The 19,498-nt window shown below is 37.3% G+C and overlaps 1 protein-coding gene across 7 annotated transcripts; it reads right to left on the bottom strand.

Moving 5' to 3' along the window:
- Positions 1-274: 274 nt before the first annotated feature.
- On the bottom strand, positions 275-18,285 carry LUG (transcriptional corepressor LEUNIG). Of its 7 annotated transcripts, none has more exons than XM_059603886.1 (19): positions 18,210-18,285; positions 17,818-17,936; positions 17,213-17,310; positions 16,982-17,091; positions 15,009-15,416; positions 14,838-14,926; positions 13,562-13,640; positions 13,404-13,479; positions 13,114-13,163; positions 12,470-12,781; positions 11,557-11,754; positions 7,098-7,343; positions 6,884-7,016; positions 6,424-6,533; positions 6,085-6,234; positions 5,371-5,526; positions 5,020-5,136; positions 2,987-3,193; positions 275-793 (listed from the first exon to the last, which is right to left on the bottom strand). In XM_059603886.1, the coding sequence occupies exons 2-19, from the start codon at positions 17,847-17,849 to the stop codon at positions 650-652; spliced, it is 2,715 nt and encodes a 904-aa protein (XP_059459869.1). In that variant the 5' UTR covers positions 17,850-17,936; positions 18,210-18,285; the 3' UTR covers positions 275-649. The 7 variants fall into 7 exon arrangements, with proteins under 7 accessions (XP_059459869.1, XP_059459868.1, XP_059459870.1 ...); XM_059603885.2 differs by having other exon boundaries at positions 17,818-18,025; positions 18,210-18,281; XM_059603887.2 differs by lacking the exon at positions 18,210-18,285 and having other exon boundaries at positions 7,098-7,328; positions 17,818-18,123.
- Positions 18,286-19,498: the final 1,213 nt, after the last annotated feature.

The raw sequence follows: 19,498 nt of genomic DNA, 5'->3' as shown, positions 1-19,498 counted from the left end.
TGGGAAATGCCACGTCAATATTGTACAATAATTGGTGAATAAAAATATAGTTTCTAGTATTACTCTTTTTATGAAAAAAAAATAGATTAACAAAGCATGTGACATCTACCCTTAAAACATGTTATTCTTATTTTGGCCGAATTGACAATCCGTCCTCAACCTAATGAAATTTTTTCATATTTTTGGTTGTACACAATGTAGTGCTAGCAAACACACTGAAAAGTGAAATCCAACCGATCTGCGGCAGCATCAAAGAAGGAAGAAAGTGATTACATGAAAAGAAAAAGATCTCTAACCCACTTAAATATAAACCAAACCAAATGCTGGAGCAGCAGAAAGTATACTTTATGCTAAATAGAGTACATAATGTTACAAGCAGTCCACGGGATGGGAGTCATTACCCTGTTAAAACAGCATTAAAGAAGTCTCCCAACTTAAAACAGCAAATGGTGGTACAAGAACAACAACAGGCATACAACAATATTACAAGGTTAGTTTCAGGGGTAATATGGAGGCCATGTACTCCACAAGGAAAAATACAGCTGTGAGCAGATCAAGCGACCAAAACGACCCAAACAACAACCATTTGATCAACAGTGAAGAAAAACTAATCTCGTGTTGCAAGCGTAGTTACTTAGAGACGATTGAATCACTTCCACAGCTTGACGTACTTGTCGTGACTAGCGGAAGCAACCAAACCCATCACTGTTGACACAGCCAACCCAGCGATAAGCCCTTCATGAGCTCCCAGAGTCATTGTCTTGTTCTCATTCATGTTCCAAAGCTCCAAAGACTGCAGCAGCAAGTGAAAAGTGAAACTCTAACCAGCAATATATAATTGACATACCCATTGCTCCTTTAGTCGGTTCATTTTGGTTAACTGACGAAATAAAAATTCTACCACCTATCGAACCAAACAAACATCAAAACAGTTTTTTTATTCCAACTATCGACCGCCGGAAGTTGGTAGGCAGTCAGTAGGCGTCAATCTGATATTTTGACAACCTCTAATGATTTTCATGCTAGAGGTGAGTTAAAAAAAAAAAGCCTTAATGATACTTTTATTGCTCTCATCCCAAAGAAATCCAAGGTGGTTGGTGTCAAAGATAATAGACCTATGTCTTGTGAGTGGGGTTTATAAAATTATTGCCAAAGTCCAAGCCAATAAGTCAAAACGATTGTAGACAAGATTATTGTGAAGCCCATAATGAGAATGCCTACGATCATGTTAACTGGGAGTTTCTTTTGCACTTGTTGAGGAGGTGTGGTTTTGGGGGGGAAATGGTGTAATTGGATGGCGTATTGTATTTCTTCGATAAGCACTTTTTCGTCTTGGTGAATGGTTCCCCTTCTGGTCTTTTCAGCAGCTCTCGTGGTCGGAGACAATGGGATCTTTTATCTCCTTTGCTCTGACATTGTTATGGAAGGTCTTAGTAAAATGATTTAAGCTACAGTTGATGGGGCCTTTCTTCTAGGCTTTTCTGTTGGGTTTAAGAACTCTAATATGCTTCATATCTCCCATCTTTTGTCTGCATATGACACTGTTATTTTGTGGGGCTAACCCAAATCACATTGTTGTTTGCATGCCTTATTCTTATGCTCGAAGTTGTATCCGGTTTAGAAGTTAATCTGGCAAAATAAAATTTGGTTCTTGCGGTGTCTTCCTTAACTTTGAAGTATCTTGCCTTTCGTTGGGAGCTCTTTTTAAGGCCAAGTCAATTTGGGATAGTGTTATTAGGAAGATTGAGCATCGTTTAGCAAGTAGAAAAAGGATATACATGTCCCTCTTTCCCCTTCCTGCTGATGTTGCCAACCAATTGCATAGAAAAGCTACAACAGGCATTCTTATGGAGTGGGCTAGGAGATGTGTTCAAATTTCACCTGCTTAGTTGGTCCAAGGTTTGTTACTTGACTCCCAAGGGAGGGTTAGGGTTTGAAACTTGCTTTTGTTAAGCTGTTCTCTTTTAGGGAAGTGGCTTTGATGCTTTGTGCATGAGAGTCCTTAGGGAGAATCGTAGTGAACACCAAGTACGGTAGCTCATGGGGTGGGAGGCGCTCTAATGAGGTTCGGAGTTATAGAAAAATATCAGGAGGGGTTGGGATGAGTTTTTTGGTCATACTAAGTTTGAGGTAGGGTGATGGGTTCAAGATTAGTTTCTAACATAAGCTCTGGTTTGGGGATTAGGGTCTTAAAGAATCTTTTATGGTTTTGCATAGTATTGCTCACGTAAAAGAAGCTTTAGTAGCAGAATACTCGAAGCTATCTAGTGGTTCTCTTCAGTCATCTTGGGTTAGCTTGGGTTATGCCTAGAATCGTATACCTTCTTGCTTGTTGAAGAGGGTGGGGAGGTAGTCCTTAGAGTGTAGCTGTGTGAAAGTGGGTTTTGGCCTGCCTTTTGTGGTGTCTTTGGAGGGAAAGATATTATAAATGTTTTGAAGATCGTGAGGACAATGGGAGAACTAAAGTCTTTCTTCTTCAAAACTCTTTATCTTTGGACAGCTACTTTAGATTTTAATTTGCTTAGTTTTCATGATTGAGTAATGCTGCTCTTCATAGCAATTTATCACTCATTTCAAACTGGCTGACTTTGCGTATTTTAAGTGGCTTCCTAAGTCAACAACTTAAAAAAAAAGAAAAAAAAAAAGAAAACCATTTAAAACATGTCACGTCAACCGGTGAGAAATTGGTGTGAAGGGTAGCATTACTCTTCATGATTTACTCTTTTTCTAGATTGGTGTTTCTCTTGTATTTTTCATGTGTACTTGGGTTGCGCTTTTTGCCGTTTTAATAATATTTCATACATCAAAAACAAAACAAAAAAAACTCTTTCAAGGTCATGTTCAACTTCCACAGGAAATTTGACAGCAATAATAGAATACCATTGGAAGGAAGAAAAAAAAAGGCATCAAAATGATCTATATCGCCAGCTTTAATGAGCTATTAAGAATATACAAAAAGAAATCAAAGAAAAAATCAGATGCTTGCCTGATAACAGCCAATGACCAGCAATGAAGGATAAGTAGGATGGAAAACACATGAATGGAACTTAAGGCCATTACAGCTCAGCTCATGTACGCATTCTCCTTCACTCCCAGATCCAAGTGTCCAAACTCTGACAGAGTCCTCACTGACAGATGCTAAGAACTCACCAGAGGGGTCCCAGCATACAGAATGGATTTGCTTAGTATGACCCTGCAATTACAAACCCACAATCCAGGAAAGAAGGTTAGCCATGCCACGTTTTAGAAGGTAGAACACAGGAGCTCAAAGACAACACTTGAAAACAAAAGCTCTGAAAATAGTTCAAGAATCTATAGAGGAGCAAAGAATCAATATTAGCATCACTAAAAACAAGATATGCACTTCACACAGAAAAAAGATTTTACTTTAACAATCCCTGTTCCTCGATGAAAAAGCCAGCTTCCTTAGAATCCAAGTAAACCATCAAGAATAGTGGAGTGGCATTAAAAAGATAAATCTTTATAGTAGCTTTCACAAAAACAATGGTGCCCCATAACCATCATTAGAACTCCATTATTTAAGGTGTTAGTTACCAACAGACTATAGTTCAATTAGACGCATTTCAGAGTATGTGTGCGTGTAGACACTTTATTTTGTACAGGCTAATAACCCTAAGTCCATGATTGAATGTGCAAGTGGTGATTAAGATCTAATGTACTTCACAACTCAAAAATAATTTTTGAAAAGATCATTCTGCGCCTTTCCACTCATATTTAACAAAACCCATTTAATTTGAAAGTAGACATTCAGGGTACTAATTTGACCTATTTTAGACTTAAAATGAGTGAGATAGAGATATTTAGATTTGAAACACCCACATATGTGAACCATAGGGTTGCTACACAATTTTGAAGAGTTTCCATAAAGTTTGGAGTCAACGCTAGAAACATGATGTGGCTGTCCTAAATTCGATTGGGTTCCAGAGCTCTTTGTCCTCCATAATTTTGTACATCGTTTCAGCTTCTTCTCACCGCTTCCAAGCCATATTAGACCCATAAACCCTAATCACATCCTTATGCAATTCTAAGCCCTAAACCCACTAATTTCCAGACCCCAAGCCCACCAAATTACATTAAGACTCTAAATCTTTCCTAGGTCACTTCTATTAACAAAACAAAATACATGCCATCAGACATCACTAGGATTTTTTTTTTATAACTGCGTAGTTTATCAAGAAAGAGAAGCTTAAAAGCCTCCAAACATCGCATATTCATCTTTCCTTTTATCTAAACAAATTTGACACAAACTGACAAGAACTTAATTTCCTCCTTTACAGTCAGCAAAAATTTTCAAATTTCCTCTTCCATTGATATTATACAAAATTAATCTTAATCATCAGACCAGATTAAGATGATATATAGATGCAATATTTTGCATATCATTGAGGATCTTCTTAGAATAAGAGACACGAAGTAGAGGCTTTAAAAGACAACTCCAATCACTAGCCATCTGCATGAGAAGCAGTATATGGTGTTTGCACGATTCAAGCAAGAGAGATGTCTTGCCCAAACAGGTTTTCGATTTGCTTGCTTGTTGGTGGTCCTCTGGAAGGCCAAGCAGTACTAAGGTGTGGAAAATGGCGCCGATTTGCCTTTTTTGGTGCTTATGGAGGAAAAGAAACAATAGGAGCTTTGAGGACATTGGAGAAGATTTTAGCATCCTTTTACCATACATTTTATCTTTTTATCTTTCGACTACAGCTTATGTGTCCCCTCTGTCAATTAGTTTTGATGACTTCCTTGTTCGCTTTTTCCTTCCTAGTTAGGTCTTTCTTTTTATATACCTCCAGTGTACTAAGGGGTGTCCCTACGCTTTTAATGAGATGGGATTATTAGTTATAAAAAATAAAAATAAAAAGGGATTCAAGCAGGACTGCTTGTCTCTTCTGCAGCATTTACTTCACTTCTGCTTAAAGAATCTAAGAAAAATTATTCACTACATAACAGCAGCATATCCTTCGTCTAATTTGAGAATAATAAAGATAATGTTAAAGCGACCTGTAACGAATGCCGACAAGCTTGTGTCTCAGTATCCAGAATAGATACAACATTCTCTGCAACTGCAGCAAGGTACCTTCCAAGACGGGGTTGAAATCTCATTTGGGTCGTCCCACCCTATAATGTAAAAAGAGTATTAAAAATCACAAACCAAGAACTATTTGGAAACTGCAGTACCCAATTCCATCCACACAAAAATAGGCCCGCATCAAATAAATACTCTTTTTCTATTGGCAAGTTGCATATCCAGTGGGTCTTGAACCCATGACCTCACCTTCAACTATGCTCTTAAGGCAGAAAAGGTGCTGATTGAGCTAAGGCTTATTGAACAAATAGTACATAAGATCCTACCTTGAACACCCTCGCACAGCTGCCATTGTTAATACTCCAATATCGTATCTCACCATCTCCATCACAAGAGCAAATGAGGTCATCTTTATTTGGGTGGAAGTCGAGTGACATAACAGACGCAGAATGCCCCGTAAAGGTACGAAGTGAATAACCAGGCTGCATATAAAACAAATAGAGTGACAAAACATCCAATATCCATTTCATGGGGACATTATAATGAGAAGATACAAAAAAGCACATTCTTAGTAAAATTATAGGTTCGACTACAACACCCCACCAAAGAAAACCAAAATAGCATGCATGCAAGAATACAGAAAACATTCACCCATTAACAATTTGCCAGCACATTAATCAACCCTGTACTCTTTTCATGCAGATGAAGACAAATGAAAATCTCCCAGCTCTCTCAGCAGTCAGCAAATGAAATTGTTTTATACAGAAAAGTTGCTCCCTCATTAATAGCCAAGGGAGACAAAAGCTGCAACATATTCATGCATCCAACTTTATTTTTTTCAAACAAACAACTTATGATGCAAAGAAAAAGTGAGTAGCATTTAGCATTTCTCTTCAATAAAACATCATTACTATACTTAATAAAACATGCTAAAGTGACAAACATATAAGGTAAATGACATAAATGTATCAAGATCAACCTATGAAAAATGAAGTATGAGTTAAAAAATCTATAATGAATCAGGAAGAGTGTCAACTAACATTATCAGCATCCCAAACCCTGACAGTTTTGTCAAATGAAGATGTAGCAAGACGTGGCATGCTTGGACTGAAACGGACATCGGTGATCAAAGATGAATGTTCTTCAAGTGAGCTTTTTGGCTTTAAAGAATCCGTGTACCACAATACAGCCTGCATCACATGATCATCAAGCAAACCATTTCAGACACTCTTTATCCAGATAGGTAAATTTCGCGGAGAAAAAATCACAATTTTTTTCTTTTATTTTGCAAGAAAATCAGCCACATAATTTGTAATTTAATGTTCAAGAAATTAATTTTCAATACATCAGAAAAAACACACACAACCTCTTGCACTCACCTTTTTATCATGGCCACCACTGGCAAGTAATTTCCCATCTGATGAAAAGTGGCAACATACGACTTTGCTTGTACTTGCTCGAATAGCATTTACTTCCGTAAATGAGAACCCTGACGTCAAATACAAGTAAATTATGATAGACAGCACAAATTCAGATGAAAAGTTCAAATTTCAATTACCACCAACATGTGCTGGTGGACAGATCAGATATCAACAGTTTTTATGACTAATCTCATGATCTTGCCCATGTGGAAGTATATTATTTGCAGAAATGGAAGTACCAATATGTCCTAAAATGATCATTATTGCAGGAAAATACATAAACCCTTGACCCATGACTTAAATAATTCACAAACTTCTGCATCAGATTCAAGAAATTTTCAGTACTTACACTAGTGATATAGCTCAATACTATTCATAAAACCCATGATCAATAAAATTAAATGTATATCTACTGCACCTTTGCTCACGTCCACACGACCAACAGTATCTCTAGGCTCTGTATCATCATGGGATAAAAAAGATTCGACATTATCCTCATCCTCCACAAAACGATCAATATCAGCCTGCAATTCAAGATCTTTATCATCCCACTGCCAAAATGGAATGCCAATGAGAATACAATGCAAGGAGTTTTGACTTCCTCAACACAAGAACATAAAGAGTACACTCACCAATTGATTTGATGGTGATGTAAGAGTGCCAGGACCATCAGCACCAAACATAATCAATTGCTTGGAAGAACTACCACTATGAGGTAACGCAGGCATCGAAATCACATCTCCAGGTGTATGTGTTGAAGGTGTTGAGGGAGCTGAGCTCGGGGAGGGCCCTGCTGTGTTAGCAGTTCCGGAGCTATTGGCAGGACCAGAAGATGACACTGGCTGCTTTCTTTTTCTACCAGTCTGGCTTTTAGAAACCTTAAAATGCATCGAGTAAAACTATGTTAGGAACCTACCCAAAATTTTAATAGGATATGCATATCAAACCAGGAAAGGCTTCTACTCTGCCCATTTTTAAAAACTATGGTAAGGGTTAATATTCTGTTAGTTTAAACCCCATCGCATGCATATGTCTGAGATAGTGGGGCATAGAGATTAATGATAATGTTCTATTAATCTCCCAAACCATGAAATCAAAGGAACACTAATTCTAATAAAAAATTTGAAATTAAAGGGACAATGAAGCTAGATAGTACTGATTTCAGGGGGGGAAAGAAATAAATCAATCTGTGAACATGGACAGCATGTAACTGGTAAAATCACATCACTTATCTCCAGAATCACTCCTGCAGGCGGTCCAGACCTTTTTTTTTTCATCCTTCAATGAAAGGATTTGCTCTCTTCATAAAAAATAGGAAGAACCAATACATATTCCTTTTTCAATTCATCCCTAACTCAGGATTCAAGGCAAAGCAGTAGGCCCATTGGTCATACCATGACCATAAAAGAAATCAATATTTGACCACCAATAATACGTAACTGCTATTTCCAACTAAATCTTTGCAATGTTTACCAAACTGGTTTTACATGACTCACAGACAAATGGGTTCGAAATTAGTGTCTTGGAAAAATTGATTGCATACTACAGCACATAATTATGAATATAACTAATTCAGAATATAAGGGTGATGTAGTTTTTTTTTGGTGTGTAGGGGGAAAGAGAGCAAGAGAGGGTTTTAAAGAGGATGAATGGCCAGTCAGGAAAGTTCAATAAGTACTTTTTGGAAAAATGAGCGACTCAAGATTTAAGAAAACTGATCTAGACAAACCAATGGCTACTTTAAAATTTTCAGAAAAGATGGGATTCAAATTCTCTCATGTTCATGACAGAAAAATTACTCATATTGGTGAAATCCTGTTTACACAATGTTGAATGCGTGGCTTTAGTCCTACTAACTAGTACATATAGGCTGTGCACTGGACCCATTATGACGCTACCAGATCATGAGACACATATTAATTGTGTACGAGGGAGGGAGATAAGAATACAAAATTTTCCACCATGGCTAATTCAAACAGAAGAAACAACACTGTTGAATTTTTAGATGCAAGTGGCTTTGATTCTTCAGATATTACAGAATGAAGAGAGCCTATTCTGCAGTTCTACTAGGGGTGGGCAAATACCTGCCCAACCCGACCGCCCCGCCCCGCCCCGCCCATTTTCTCTAAGAAAAACATGGATCCGGGTTGGTTTTTGGGTTACCCGCATGGAGCGGGTCGGATTGCAGGTTGTATTTTTTTAAAACCCCAGGTACCCGCCCCGCCCATTAGTAACCTAACCCTAAAAACCCAAAATATCTCCCACCCTCTCCCTCTTTTCTCTCATCTCACGCAGCAGGGCAGCACGCCTCCAGTCCTTTCCTCTGATTTTCTTCTCTTCTTCTCCTTCTTTCGCTCTGATTTTCATCTCCTTCTTTCCCTCTAATTTTCTTCTCTTCTTCTCCTTTCCCTCTGATTTTCTTCTTCCCTACAAAACTACAATGAAATCAAAGAAAGCAAAGGCCCTAACAACAACAACGAAGAAAACGAGAACAATCCCATCGGAGTTCTCAACGACAATGAACCGACCAGTCACATTTGCCCAACAAATTCTCAAAGTGCAAAGCTCTCTGATCCTACTCCTCCCACTGCGAGTAAACCTATTCTCTCTCTCTCTCTATGATCTGTTTGCTTGCTGAGAAAATCCTTGGGAGCGTGGAAGAGAAAATTTTGATGCTTAGGATTCTTATACCCAACCCGAAACCCAGCAAATATGGTTTATTGTAGCCGGGTTCGGGTAGGGTTTTTCAAACCCGAAAAGGTTCGGGTCGGGTAGCCGAAAAGGCCAAAAACCGACCCGTGCCCACCTCTAAGTTCTACAATTGTCTTTACTCTGAACAGTTTACTTGGCAGCCTAAATTAGATGGTCTTCCTTTTGATTCTCTTGGTGATGAGGAGCTTGTATGGATGGAGAGAGCTTTTGAGGAGAGTAAGGTTCTTGAGATGGTGAAAGCTCTGAACGAAAATAAGGCCTTGGGCCCTGATGATTTTTCTTAGGCATTCTTTCAAACTTGTTGGGAGGTTCTCAAAAAAAAAAAAAAAAAATCATTAATGTTTCCCATGAGTTTTGATGCTGGAGGTAAGATTGAAAGAAGTCTCGATGCAACTTTTAGTGCCCTTATTTCCTAAGAAAGTGTGGTATGTGAACATTAAGGATTTCCGTTCCATTAGTCTAGTAGGTGGTGCCTATAAAATTATTTCCAAAGTCCTAGTTAACAGGCTGAAAACAGTGTTGGAGAAGGCTCTATAAATTTGATCTAGAGAAGGTTTATGATCATGCTAATTAGGGTTGGTTTCTTGCTGTATATGTTGAGAAATGGTTTTGGGGAGGAATAGTGCGAGCAGATAGCACATTTTATCTCTACTGTGTGTTTCTCTATTTTGATTAATGGAACTCCCATTGGCTTCTTTAATAGTTCTCGGGGCCTAAGACAGGGTGATCTGTTATCCCCCTCTACTCTTTGTTGTTATCATGGAGGCTTTGAGTAGAATGTTGTTTGCTACTATGAATAGGGAGTCTTATTAGATTTTTTGGTGGGGTCTAGAAAAAAGGAAGAGCTCTTTTTGTCTCATCTCCTATTTTCGGATGACACCTTGATCTTTTGTGAGGCAATCCCAAATCACCTCCATTATTTGTCTTGTCTTGTCCTACGCTTTTGAAGTTGTCTTAGGTTTGAAAATTAACTTGACTAAATCAAAACCAATCCTTGTTGGTGCCATGGAAGATGTTGAAGGCTTGGCTCGTACCCTTGGTAGTAGGGCTTCTTTCAAGGCAAAATCAATTCAGGATGGTATTATAAAGAAGATGGAACATTGTTTGGTTGGTTGTAAGAGGATTTGTTTGTCTAAGGGCGGTAGGATCACGTTGATTAAAAGTACTCTTTCTAACTTTCCTACTTACCAACAAATCAGCAGTTTACATTGGAACATCACCTTTAACAAATCAGTGCATGATTGGGAGGTGAAGTCGATTACCTCGTTCTTTAATCTTTTGTACTCTCAGGTTGAGACAAGGTGGCAAAGATAAAATTTATTAGACCCCTACCAATAGGCGGGTGTTTGAGGTTAGATCTCTTTACAATGCACTTATTCCCCACGCAGGCTCACCCTTTCCTAGGAAAAGCATTTGGAGAAATAAAACTCCTTTGAGAGTAGCGTTCTTTGTATAGACGGCAATTTTAGGGAAGATTTTAACTACGGATAGCTTGAAAAAGGCACATCATTGTGGTAGATTGGTTTTGCATGTGTAAGAAGAGCAGGAAAACCATTGATCATCGTTTGCTCCACTGCGAAGTGGCTAGAGACTTCAAGTATCGATCTTCCGTCTTTTTGGAATAGAGTGGGCCCAACAGGTGACAGAGCTATTGACTTTTTGGAGAGGTAAGTTTAGAGGCTACTGCAATATAGAAGTTTGGAAGATTATTCCTTTGTGTTCAATGTGGCGTATTTGAGAGAACACAACGATCAAAACTTCGAAAATCGTGAGAGGATAGTGATAAAGTTAAAAAGCCATTATGTTCAAATCTCTTTATGTTTTGATGATTGCTTGCAACTGTTCTCATTTTTCTAATGTCTTAGAATTTCTTGATTTGTGTTCTTGCCCTTAATTGAGCATTTCTCTTGTATATTTCTCATGTACTTGAGTTTCACCTCCTGCACTTTTTATGAGACTGGATTATTTATCAACCAAAAAAAAATTGTGTACGAGTGAGATTTCACTAACATGAGTAATGTTGTACACATGAATAAGAGAGAACTAAAATCCAAAATGTTGTTGATATGGGAACAAGAAAACTTCAACAATAGTGCATTTCTCAAAAATAGTTGAACGAATAATACTAGCGAAAGGAATGCCACATAGGGAGAAGATAATACCACAAGCAAAGCATATCACAAAATTTTTTTTTTTTTTGATAAGTAAAAGGCATTATATAAAAAGCGCAAGGGGCGCAACCCATGTACACAGGAAGTATACAAAAGAGCCCACTACACGAGCTTTAAACTGAAAAAGACGCACATAGATCGATAAACTCCGTAAGCGTTGTAGCTTGCGAAGAAAATATATGTTTAGCGGTGACATAAAAAGACTGACCTGATCATTTCCTCGAAAGGAATTTGACATGCTACCATCCACAGTGACGCTGCCAGCACCCCCCATTTTATCTTGCTGGTGAAGATTGTGATTTGAACTCTGAGATTGCTGATTTGAAAGAGCGTGCTGTTGAAGCTGCTGCTGCTGCTGTGGATTATTGTTCTGTTGCTGGTGGTGCTGTAATTGAGCCATTTTTAACTACAGAAACAAAGACTTTGAGAAGCAGAGAGACCATGATATTTATGGTAAAAAAAATAAAGTAACACCTTAAGGCGGGGAGGGCTTAAAAACATACAATGACAATGGCAATAAGTAACATAGGAACAACTAGGGGTGAAAATGCGGGCGGATAATAACCACCCGCATCCGCTATCCGCACGTGTGTGTGTGTATACACTGAACCATCTCTTTCTCTTACTTAGAAGTTCGTTAGTACTGAACCATCTCTTTCTCTTACTTACAATACAATTGTCATTATATTTTACATTTAAATGATTCATGATTTGACTTGTAGCAGTGCTGATTTGGATTCATGGTGTGCCATAGATCCATTGCCATCAATAACCATTTATAAATGTGTTACATTTAGACTTAATTTATGTTTTTTTTTTTTTTTTTTTTAATGTTTGCTAGATTTGTAATTTATGGCAAAATGATTAGCAAGTGTGATTTAAATAATAGTTTTCAAATATAGATAACGCCTTTTTGTATTTACTAGAATCAAGGCCCAAAAAGCCCATTACCTTATATGCAGATAATGGATAATAACCGCAATAACTGCACGGATGCAGATACCTAAAAATAGTAACTGCATTATGCAGATGCGAATATTGCTAATAAACGCATCTGCATTTTCACCCCTAGAAACAACTATAACTGCAGATGGAAGGGTAATTGACAGCGAAAGAATAACCTTAAGCAGCATATCTGTGTCACCACGAGCCATAAGAGGGCCACCGGCTTGAAGAGGTGATCCAACATTTGAAACCACATCACCAACAGAATTTGTAGGGCCATCCTTTCCAAGACCCATGTTCCGATTACTCAAAAGCATTCTCAGTCTTCTACTCTCATCAGTAGAAGATGGTGATGTCAAGTTTTGCTGTGCAAGCATAAGCTGTTGCTGGTGTTGTGGTGTCAACATCTGAAGTTGATGAAAGGGCTGAGGTGCCTGTATAAATGGCTTTTGTTGCTGAAGAAGCCCATTGCGAAGTTGATCCAGTCCCTGAAATATAAGAAAAAAAGGTTAAACCATTTTTTTTTATAAGTAAAAAAAGGTTAAACCAATACAATAACAACAGCAGCAGCAATAACAATAATTATAGTAATAATAGCAGTAGTGTTAGTAATAATAATAACAATAACAACTAAGAATACAAATACCAAATTTCAAGAAGGCAATTCAAAAGTAACAGATATTTCAGACTAAAAAGAAAGACATTAGCAGTCGCACACTCAAAACAGAGTGATAAATATTTGCCAAAAATAATATCAGGAAGGGGGAAAAAAAAGAAGAATCAATCCACTCTTAAAAGATAGGCAAACCAATAAACTTACCGTGAGTGGCCATCCTTTTAGAGTCAAATTGTTACTACCTTGATTTGATCCTGAAACAACAGGAACTTTAATGTTAGATACAAGCATCTTTATGCAATATAATTAAAAAAAACCTCATGAAATTTTGCAACTGTAATTTCTGTAATCTATTCAGTAGATTAGGCTACTGAATTAAAAGGGACAAACAAACCAAAAGTATTTGAGTAAATGGTGTCAGAAGTGTGCTACTCATAATTCAGAAGAACGACACAATTCAATCACAAAAGAGAAAGAAATTGAGCAAAGAATACCAGGAATTCCCATCAATGAACCTTCAGGAACTGCAGCTCTGGGATTTAAAACTGGATTGATCTCACTCTTTATGTCCTGATACGACATTGAAGTCAGAACTACATAAAGGATAAGGAAAGTGAAAATCAAAAAGGTCACTTGCGCGAAAATACCGTACCGGTGTCGACCCTGGTAGTTGTTGATTGCGAGCTTGAACTTGTGGAGACATCCCACCAGCTGTACCATGCAAAACTTGCCTGAAATTAAAGAGATTAAACCCCACTAAAATAATGCTCATACAGGGTCAAGAATGACTAGGTGTTATATCTTTATTATCTGAAGACAAGAAAAGAAAATGATTCCATATAATTATCTATAGCACTTGAAGGTGTACACCCAAATTCACAAGGATTCGTTTCCCAAAGAAAAAGGAATCTTTGTCAAATATTAACCATTTGAAGCATTACTTTTGTACATTCTAAAACTTTCGTACTCATTGAACCAAATACAAGCCCAATTCAAATGTTATTCACAAAAAAATTTATTTTATTTTATTTTTGTGGTACCCAGGGCTCATGAAATACATTTTTAAAGTTAAAAAAAAAGGCTAAAATACTTCTTTTTTTTTGGTCCTAATGTTGGTGTCGTTGTCCCCTAAATTCTCAAATTAAGCAATTAACATTCTACAGTTTGGATTTGTTTTCAAGGTAGTCCTTCCATCTGATCCGTGCTAGGATATCAAGCTTTGAACAATTTCTTTTTTCTTGTTTTTTCTTCAGCCCATCTCCTCTCTCAACCAAAGCTCTTCTCTCCCACCCACACACTCCAACCCCAAACCTTGTGATCTCCAACACCTTGCCGTCATTCTGCCTCTCTCTTGATCAAACCTCCATTCTAGCAAAGGGAGGAAAAATGCTCTTGGTGCAAGATAGCATTCTCCTGGTAGTAAGAGCGCACCTTAAGGTCTTTCCTTTACATCTCCTCTGGTTTCTCAACAAGTTTTCTCGTATCGATGACAAATTTCAAAACGGAGTCAGCCTTTCGTGGTGGTTGGAGCAGGAAACCCTTGAGTTCAGGTGGAGGTCAGAGGAGTGAGAGAAGAGGCGGAATGAATGCATAACACCAAAATCACAAGGTTTAGCAGCGGGGTGCAAGGATGGCTGTGTGGGTATCTAGGAAGAGAGGAACCAAGAGACAGGGCTTTTGGTTGAGAGAGATGAGATGGGTCGAAGGAAGGAAAAAAAAAAATTGTAAGGAGCTTAACGCCCCAACTTTGACGAAACCAGGTAAGGGCTACATTGACAGTAGACCAAACTATTGGATATTAATTGCTCGAGTTGGAACTCCAAGTTGGATGGACTAAAACATATTTTAACCCCCCCCCCCCCCACCCAAAAAAAAAAAAAAAAAAAAAAAAAAAGGAACTACAAGGGTGAAGTCTTAGAGAAAAGCACCCTGAAGGCTGGCCAGTTGCTGCAGCTGACTTTAGCATTGAGGCATGATTTGGATCCAAAAGCTGGCCCACATTGTCACCAAATCTTTGCTGCAAGGATTTTTGAAGATGGTTCAAAACTTCTAAAAACAATAATAATCAGGCTATCAAGGAAACCATATAATCAACCTACCTTCATAGCTGCATCTTCCAAAGAATCCCTTTGAAGGGGCAGTTTTAATCTTTCCTCATACATCTTGGTCGCCAAGGCATTTGCAGTTCCAGTGTTCTGCCGCATGAGAGGGTCATTTCCAACAAGGCCATTTGTACTGCCATTAAGGAGGTGGGCCCCATCTCTCCGCTGCTGCTGTGGCGTTGGTGGCTGCTGTTGCTGCTGCTGCGGCTGCTGTTGTTGCTGCTGTTGCTGTTGTTGCTGTTGTTGCTGCTGCTGCTGAGCGTGCCTCTGCATCAAGAGCTGCTGCATCTGCATATGTTGTTGCTGCTGTTGTTGTTGTTGATGCTGTGGCTGTTGGGGCTGCTGCTGCTGCTGCTGTTGTTGTTGTTGATGCTGTTGCTGCTCCCTTGCTTTAATCAACTGTGTCTGCAATTTCATAATTACATAAGCATCCAACCGTTACCGCTTTCTTTCTCTCTTTATTCTTTTTTCTTTTGCATAAGAACGTCAACAACACCGTTATACCGTACAGGTTAAAGTTTGCAGTCCACCATCAATTTCATAAGCACAACAGATACACCATATAAATCATTAACTTTCAGGGAATTCACACATTATTTTTTTACAGAATTTAGAAGACAGAAATCTTTGGGCTATTTGATGCCTCTACTGAAAGGAATCCACATATCCTACCATGCACAAAGTTCCCTTTCACCTAACTATGAAAGCCCTCAACTAGTTTAGGATGGATTACTTGTTTAGCACCACAGCCAACCTACAAGGGTTTCTCCAAGGATGTAAACTAGCATGAAGAACACCCTACAGATCACTAGTTAAAAAAACTTGGACAAAATTCTAATTGAAAAGGTTAGAAACTTAAGCGACAATGGCGTTGTAGTACATCTATTTTAATTGCATATGTAGGCACAAAAGCTAGTATAACTATTGGAACGTCAAAATAGGTTACTCTTTAACATTTTTCCTGATGAAAGGGGGGCTTTATGCTGCTTGTAGAGTTTGCATGAAAAAATTCAAAGAGAGTGGAGGCTCGTTACATCTCACATAGCCTACCTTGGGCATTTTATTATATAGTTTGAAAATATCAATGACCAAAATACCCATGTGCACCAAACCCTAACAATGCTCTTTAAAAACTGCCATTCACTCAACTGTCAATGAGCAAATGCAGAAATATAAAACATTTAAACACAGACATGCCTAAAACAGGTTAGGCAGAAGGGGCTGGAGATTAACTCTTGTTGAAGGTAGGAAAGAAAATTAAAAACCAAGCACTGAGAAGGAGAAACCATCACTCAAAAGGCAACTTTATTAGGCTTCTTAGCATGTAAAGTATCATCATTCTCGATTATCAGTTGTTGTCACAATCAAGGACAAATGCAAGATAAAAATTGTCGACAACAATTGTTATGGAGAATGCAAAGCGGATACAGAAACAGAAGCAAGTTAGTCTCAATTTCCAGAAGCTGAGGCACATAAATGAAATGATAAACAGCAGAAATCCATTATACGCACTAGTCACAGAAATAAAACCAACAATTTTAGAACTAGCAAATCACAACGTTAGCTGATAGATATCCAGGATCCCAAAGCAAAAACATTAAACAGTAAGCTCATGAAACTAATGTTTTTCAAAAGATCTGACTAAATAGCTTTGTTTAGCAACAACTAAGCTAGAGGCATAAAAGGGAACCAAGAATTTCCCAAAATCGATGACACGAGAGCTCGAGTTGATTCTGCACAAGAGACTCAAAGTCCAAACTTTCCATGAAAGTCAGTGTCTTTAGACGAAACAATTTTGAGTAAGCACGAATGAACAGTTCTAATAGTCTTTAAACTGCAAGTATCTTTCTCCTCTCATTACACAGGATAATTATCACATTTCCTCCTCTGTGACTGTAGTGCTCTCACCATCAAAGCAATAACCTAAAGGAGAATATTAAATATCAGTAACAAAATATTCTTAAACCAACCTCGATGTAAGATGCAGCAACCTCCGAGTGCTTCTCATTAGTCCTAGCAATAAATATATCCCAGAATACTGACCACCACTCAAAGAGAAAACCTCCGGGCGCATCAATAGCTGTAAAATCATGTTCCAATATTTTAAACCAATCAAAATCTCTTTCAAAATTTAAACAAAAAGAACCTCAAAACGGAAAAGTTCCTTGTATACCTACATCATTGTTTTCAGACATACTTACCAACGGGATCAGACGAAACTTTTCCTTCAGCTTGAAAAGCCTGTGCAGAAGCCTTTAAATCCCTCTTCACTAAATAATCGTGGATATACACATCTAACCTGTTATTTAATGGTGGGAAGAACATATTATATATATAAGTCATGCGTATTAGGGAAAAAGATTAATCTTTTATGAAGAACCATATAGCCAAAATATCAATAACCCAAGATTACAGTAAAAAAAAAAACAGAGACGAGAGAAAACCTACGAAGAAAAGTGGTGTTACTACACAAATTCATTCCGGAAAAAGTTCATACCTAGAAACTAAAACAACTGGTGCAAAAATTTAACCACATTAAACATCAGAAAACACAACCCCCAAAACAACCCATAGTTACAATACATAACAAATACAGAACAGCACAAGAGTACATAAGAAACCTAGAATCAAAACACTTAAAAAACAAACAGAACCCACAAAATCCCAGAAACCCAGAACCCCAAATCATACAGAAAACACCACAAGAAGGCCATTTACTGAAAAGAAAAAGAGAAACCCATATATAATGAAACAAGAAATAGAGAAAACAGAAGAATATGCAGGAGAAAAGGCAAAAAGTACTCGCATTTTATCAGCTTCCCAGTTAGTCTGCGACATGGTGCTGAATCCAACTGCTCACACGAGCAGGAGGACAGAAGCGTAAAGATTTCTTGGGCCAAACCCTGCTTCTGCTTCTCTAAACCTCTGAAGATTATCCACAAACCCAGAAGAGCATAAACACCAAATTCTTGTCACTGAACATGGATACCCAACAAAAACAAAAGCAATAGACACTGCAGAGATAGAGATAGAACGAAAGAATCTCTGTGAAGGTATGGAACTAAAAGCCTCAAATTATAGCGAATAGAAACCCAGAAAATAATTTAATACAACATGTGTTGGGTATTATATAAATGCATTAATATTATTTTTAATTCAATATAATATACCCAGAAAGTGAAGGATTGATAGAGATACCTTGCAACTTGCAACCCAAAAAAACCGTTTTTTTTTTTTTTTATTATTCCTTTTTTGTTTTCATTTTACAGACTCTCAGATTTTTTCTCGTTTGCCCTTGGTGGACTGTGTTGCTGTTTGCAGATATCATATTGGCTTTTGTTCACTGCATTTACCAAATCAGCCCTCAAGCCGCATCATATTTTCAGCCTCTGTCATTCTGTGCAACGACAGCTTTTTTTTTTCCCTTTAAATGACGTAAATAACCTCACAAGTTTGTGAAATTACTGTTCCGTATTGCGTACGGAGTTGTTAATTCGGTGAGTAGAGAGGGACGGTTCGGGAGTTTCATCTGCGCCAAGTTTACCAGTGACTTTTTTCTTGTCGTACTTATAGTTTCCTGTATTTATAAATAGACCCCTAATGTTTTTCTTATTTCAGAAGTTCTCGCACTTTTGCTTATATCCTTGACCTAACGCTAATCATTCTTGGTGGGTAGCCCTACCCTTGATTATCGACGTGGAAATGACTGTTTTGACCAGATTCAAAGGTCAAAACGACTTATGTTATAAGCAAAAGAAAAAGAATAATAATTTTTATATATTTGACAAATATAATAAAATTATATGCCCATTTCTACGATTTTGTTTGCATCAAAGCCTGATAGTATAAATAAATAATATAGAAAAGTGTTAGAAAGTCAAATAAATGAATTTATACAAATTTTTAAAGTGATGTGGCAGACCGTGAGTGGCAGACAATAAATAAAGAATTACATTTTTTTTAATTTAAAATATCATGTCAGTTTGAAAAAATTTTTGAATTCATTTATTTGGTTTCTTAGCACTTTTTCAAAAAAATAAATAAATAATTTTATTAAAAAAAAAAAAAGGAGGTAATTGGACCTCAATATTTAAAAAAAAAAAAAAGAAAAGAAAAATATTTGAATGGCTAGATCGATTAAATACATTTAATTTTTATTCTCTAATTGGATATCAAAATATAGATTTATACTTGGTACACAAGCTAGAGTGAATCTTTTCGTGCATTCCACACTTTCTTTCCTTTTTTTTTATTATAATTTATTTATAAATTCATTTAATAATCTACGTGAGTGCCATGTGGCATAATATATATGAAGGACACAAAAATTAAGCAATAAAATTCAATAGGTAAATTTAATTTATTTTTAGGTAAGTAAATTTAATTGTTTAAGAGTTGTGTTAGAAGTGGTACAATTTTTACTATAAAGTTATTTTCAAATTAATGTGGTTCTTCATAATTGATGAAATAATTAAATAAAATGATGT

Source organism: Corylus avellana, chromosome 9 (assembly GCF_965113065.1).
Source record: "Corylus avellana chromosome 9, dhCorAvel1.hap1.2, whole genome shotgun sequence".
NCBI classification, from domain to species: domain Eukaryota; kingdom Viridiplantae; phylum Streptophyta; class Magnoliopsida; order Fagales; family Betulaceae; genus Corylus; species Corylus avellana.
The sequence above is the reverse complement of the archived record's forward strand: the minus strand, read 5'-3'. Positions and strand labels throughout refer to the sequence as shown.

What these genes read in the sequence shown, in the direction of transcription:
- LUG (XM_059603886.1), bottom strand. Translation starts at nt 17,849, where the DNA reads ATGTCGCAGACTAACTGGGAAGCTGATAAAAT. An exon ending in AGTTTCGTCTGATCCCGTTG is followed by an intron (nt 17,092 to 17,212) that starts GTAAGTATGTCT and finishes ATGATTTTACAG; the next exon opens with CTATTGATGCGCCCGGAGGT. An exon ending in TAAAAGGATGGCCACTCACG is followed by an intron (nt 12,782 to 13,113) that starts GTAAGTTTATTG and finishes CTTATATTTCAG; the next exon opens with GGACTGGATCAACTTCGCAA.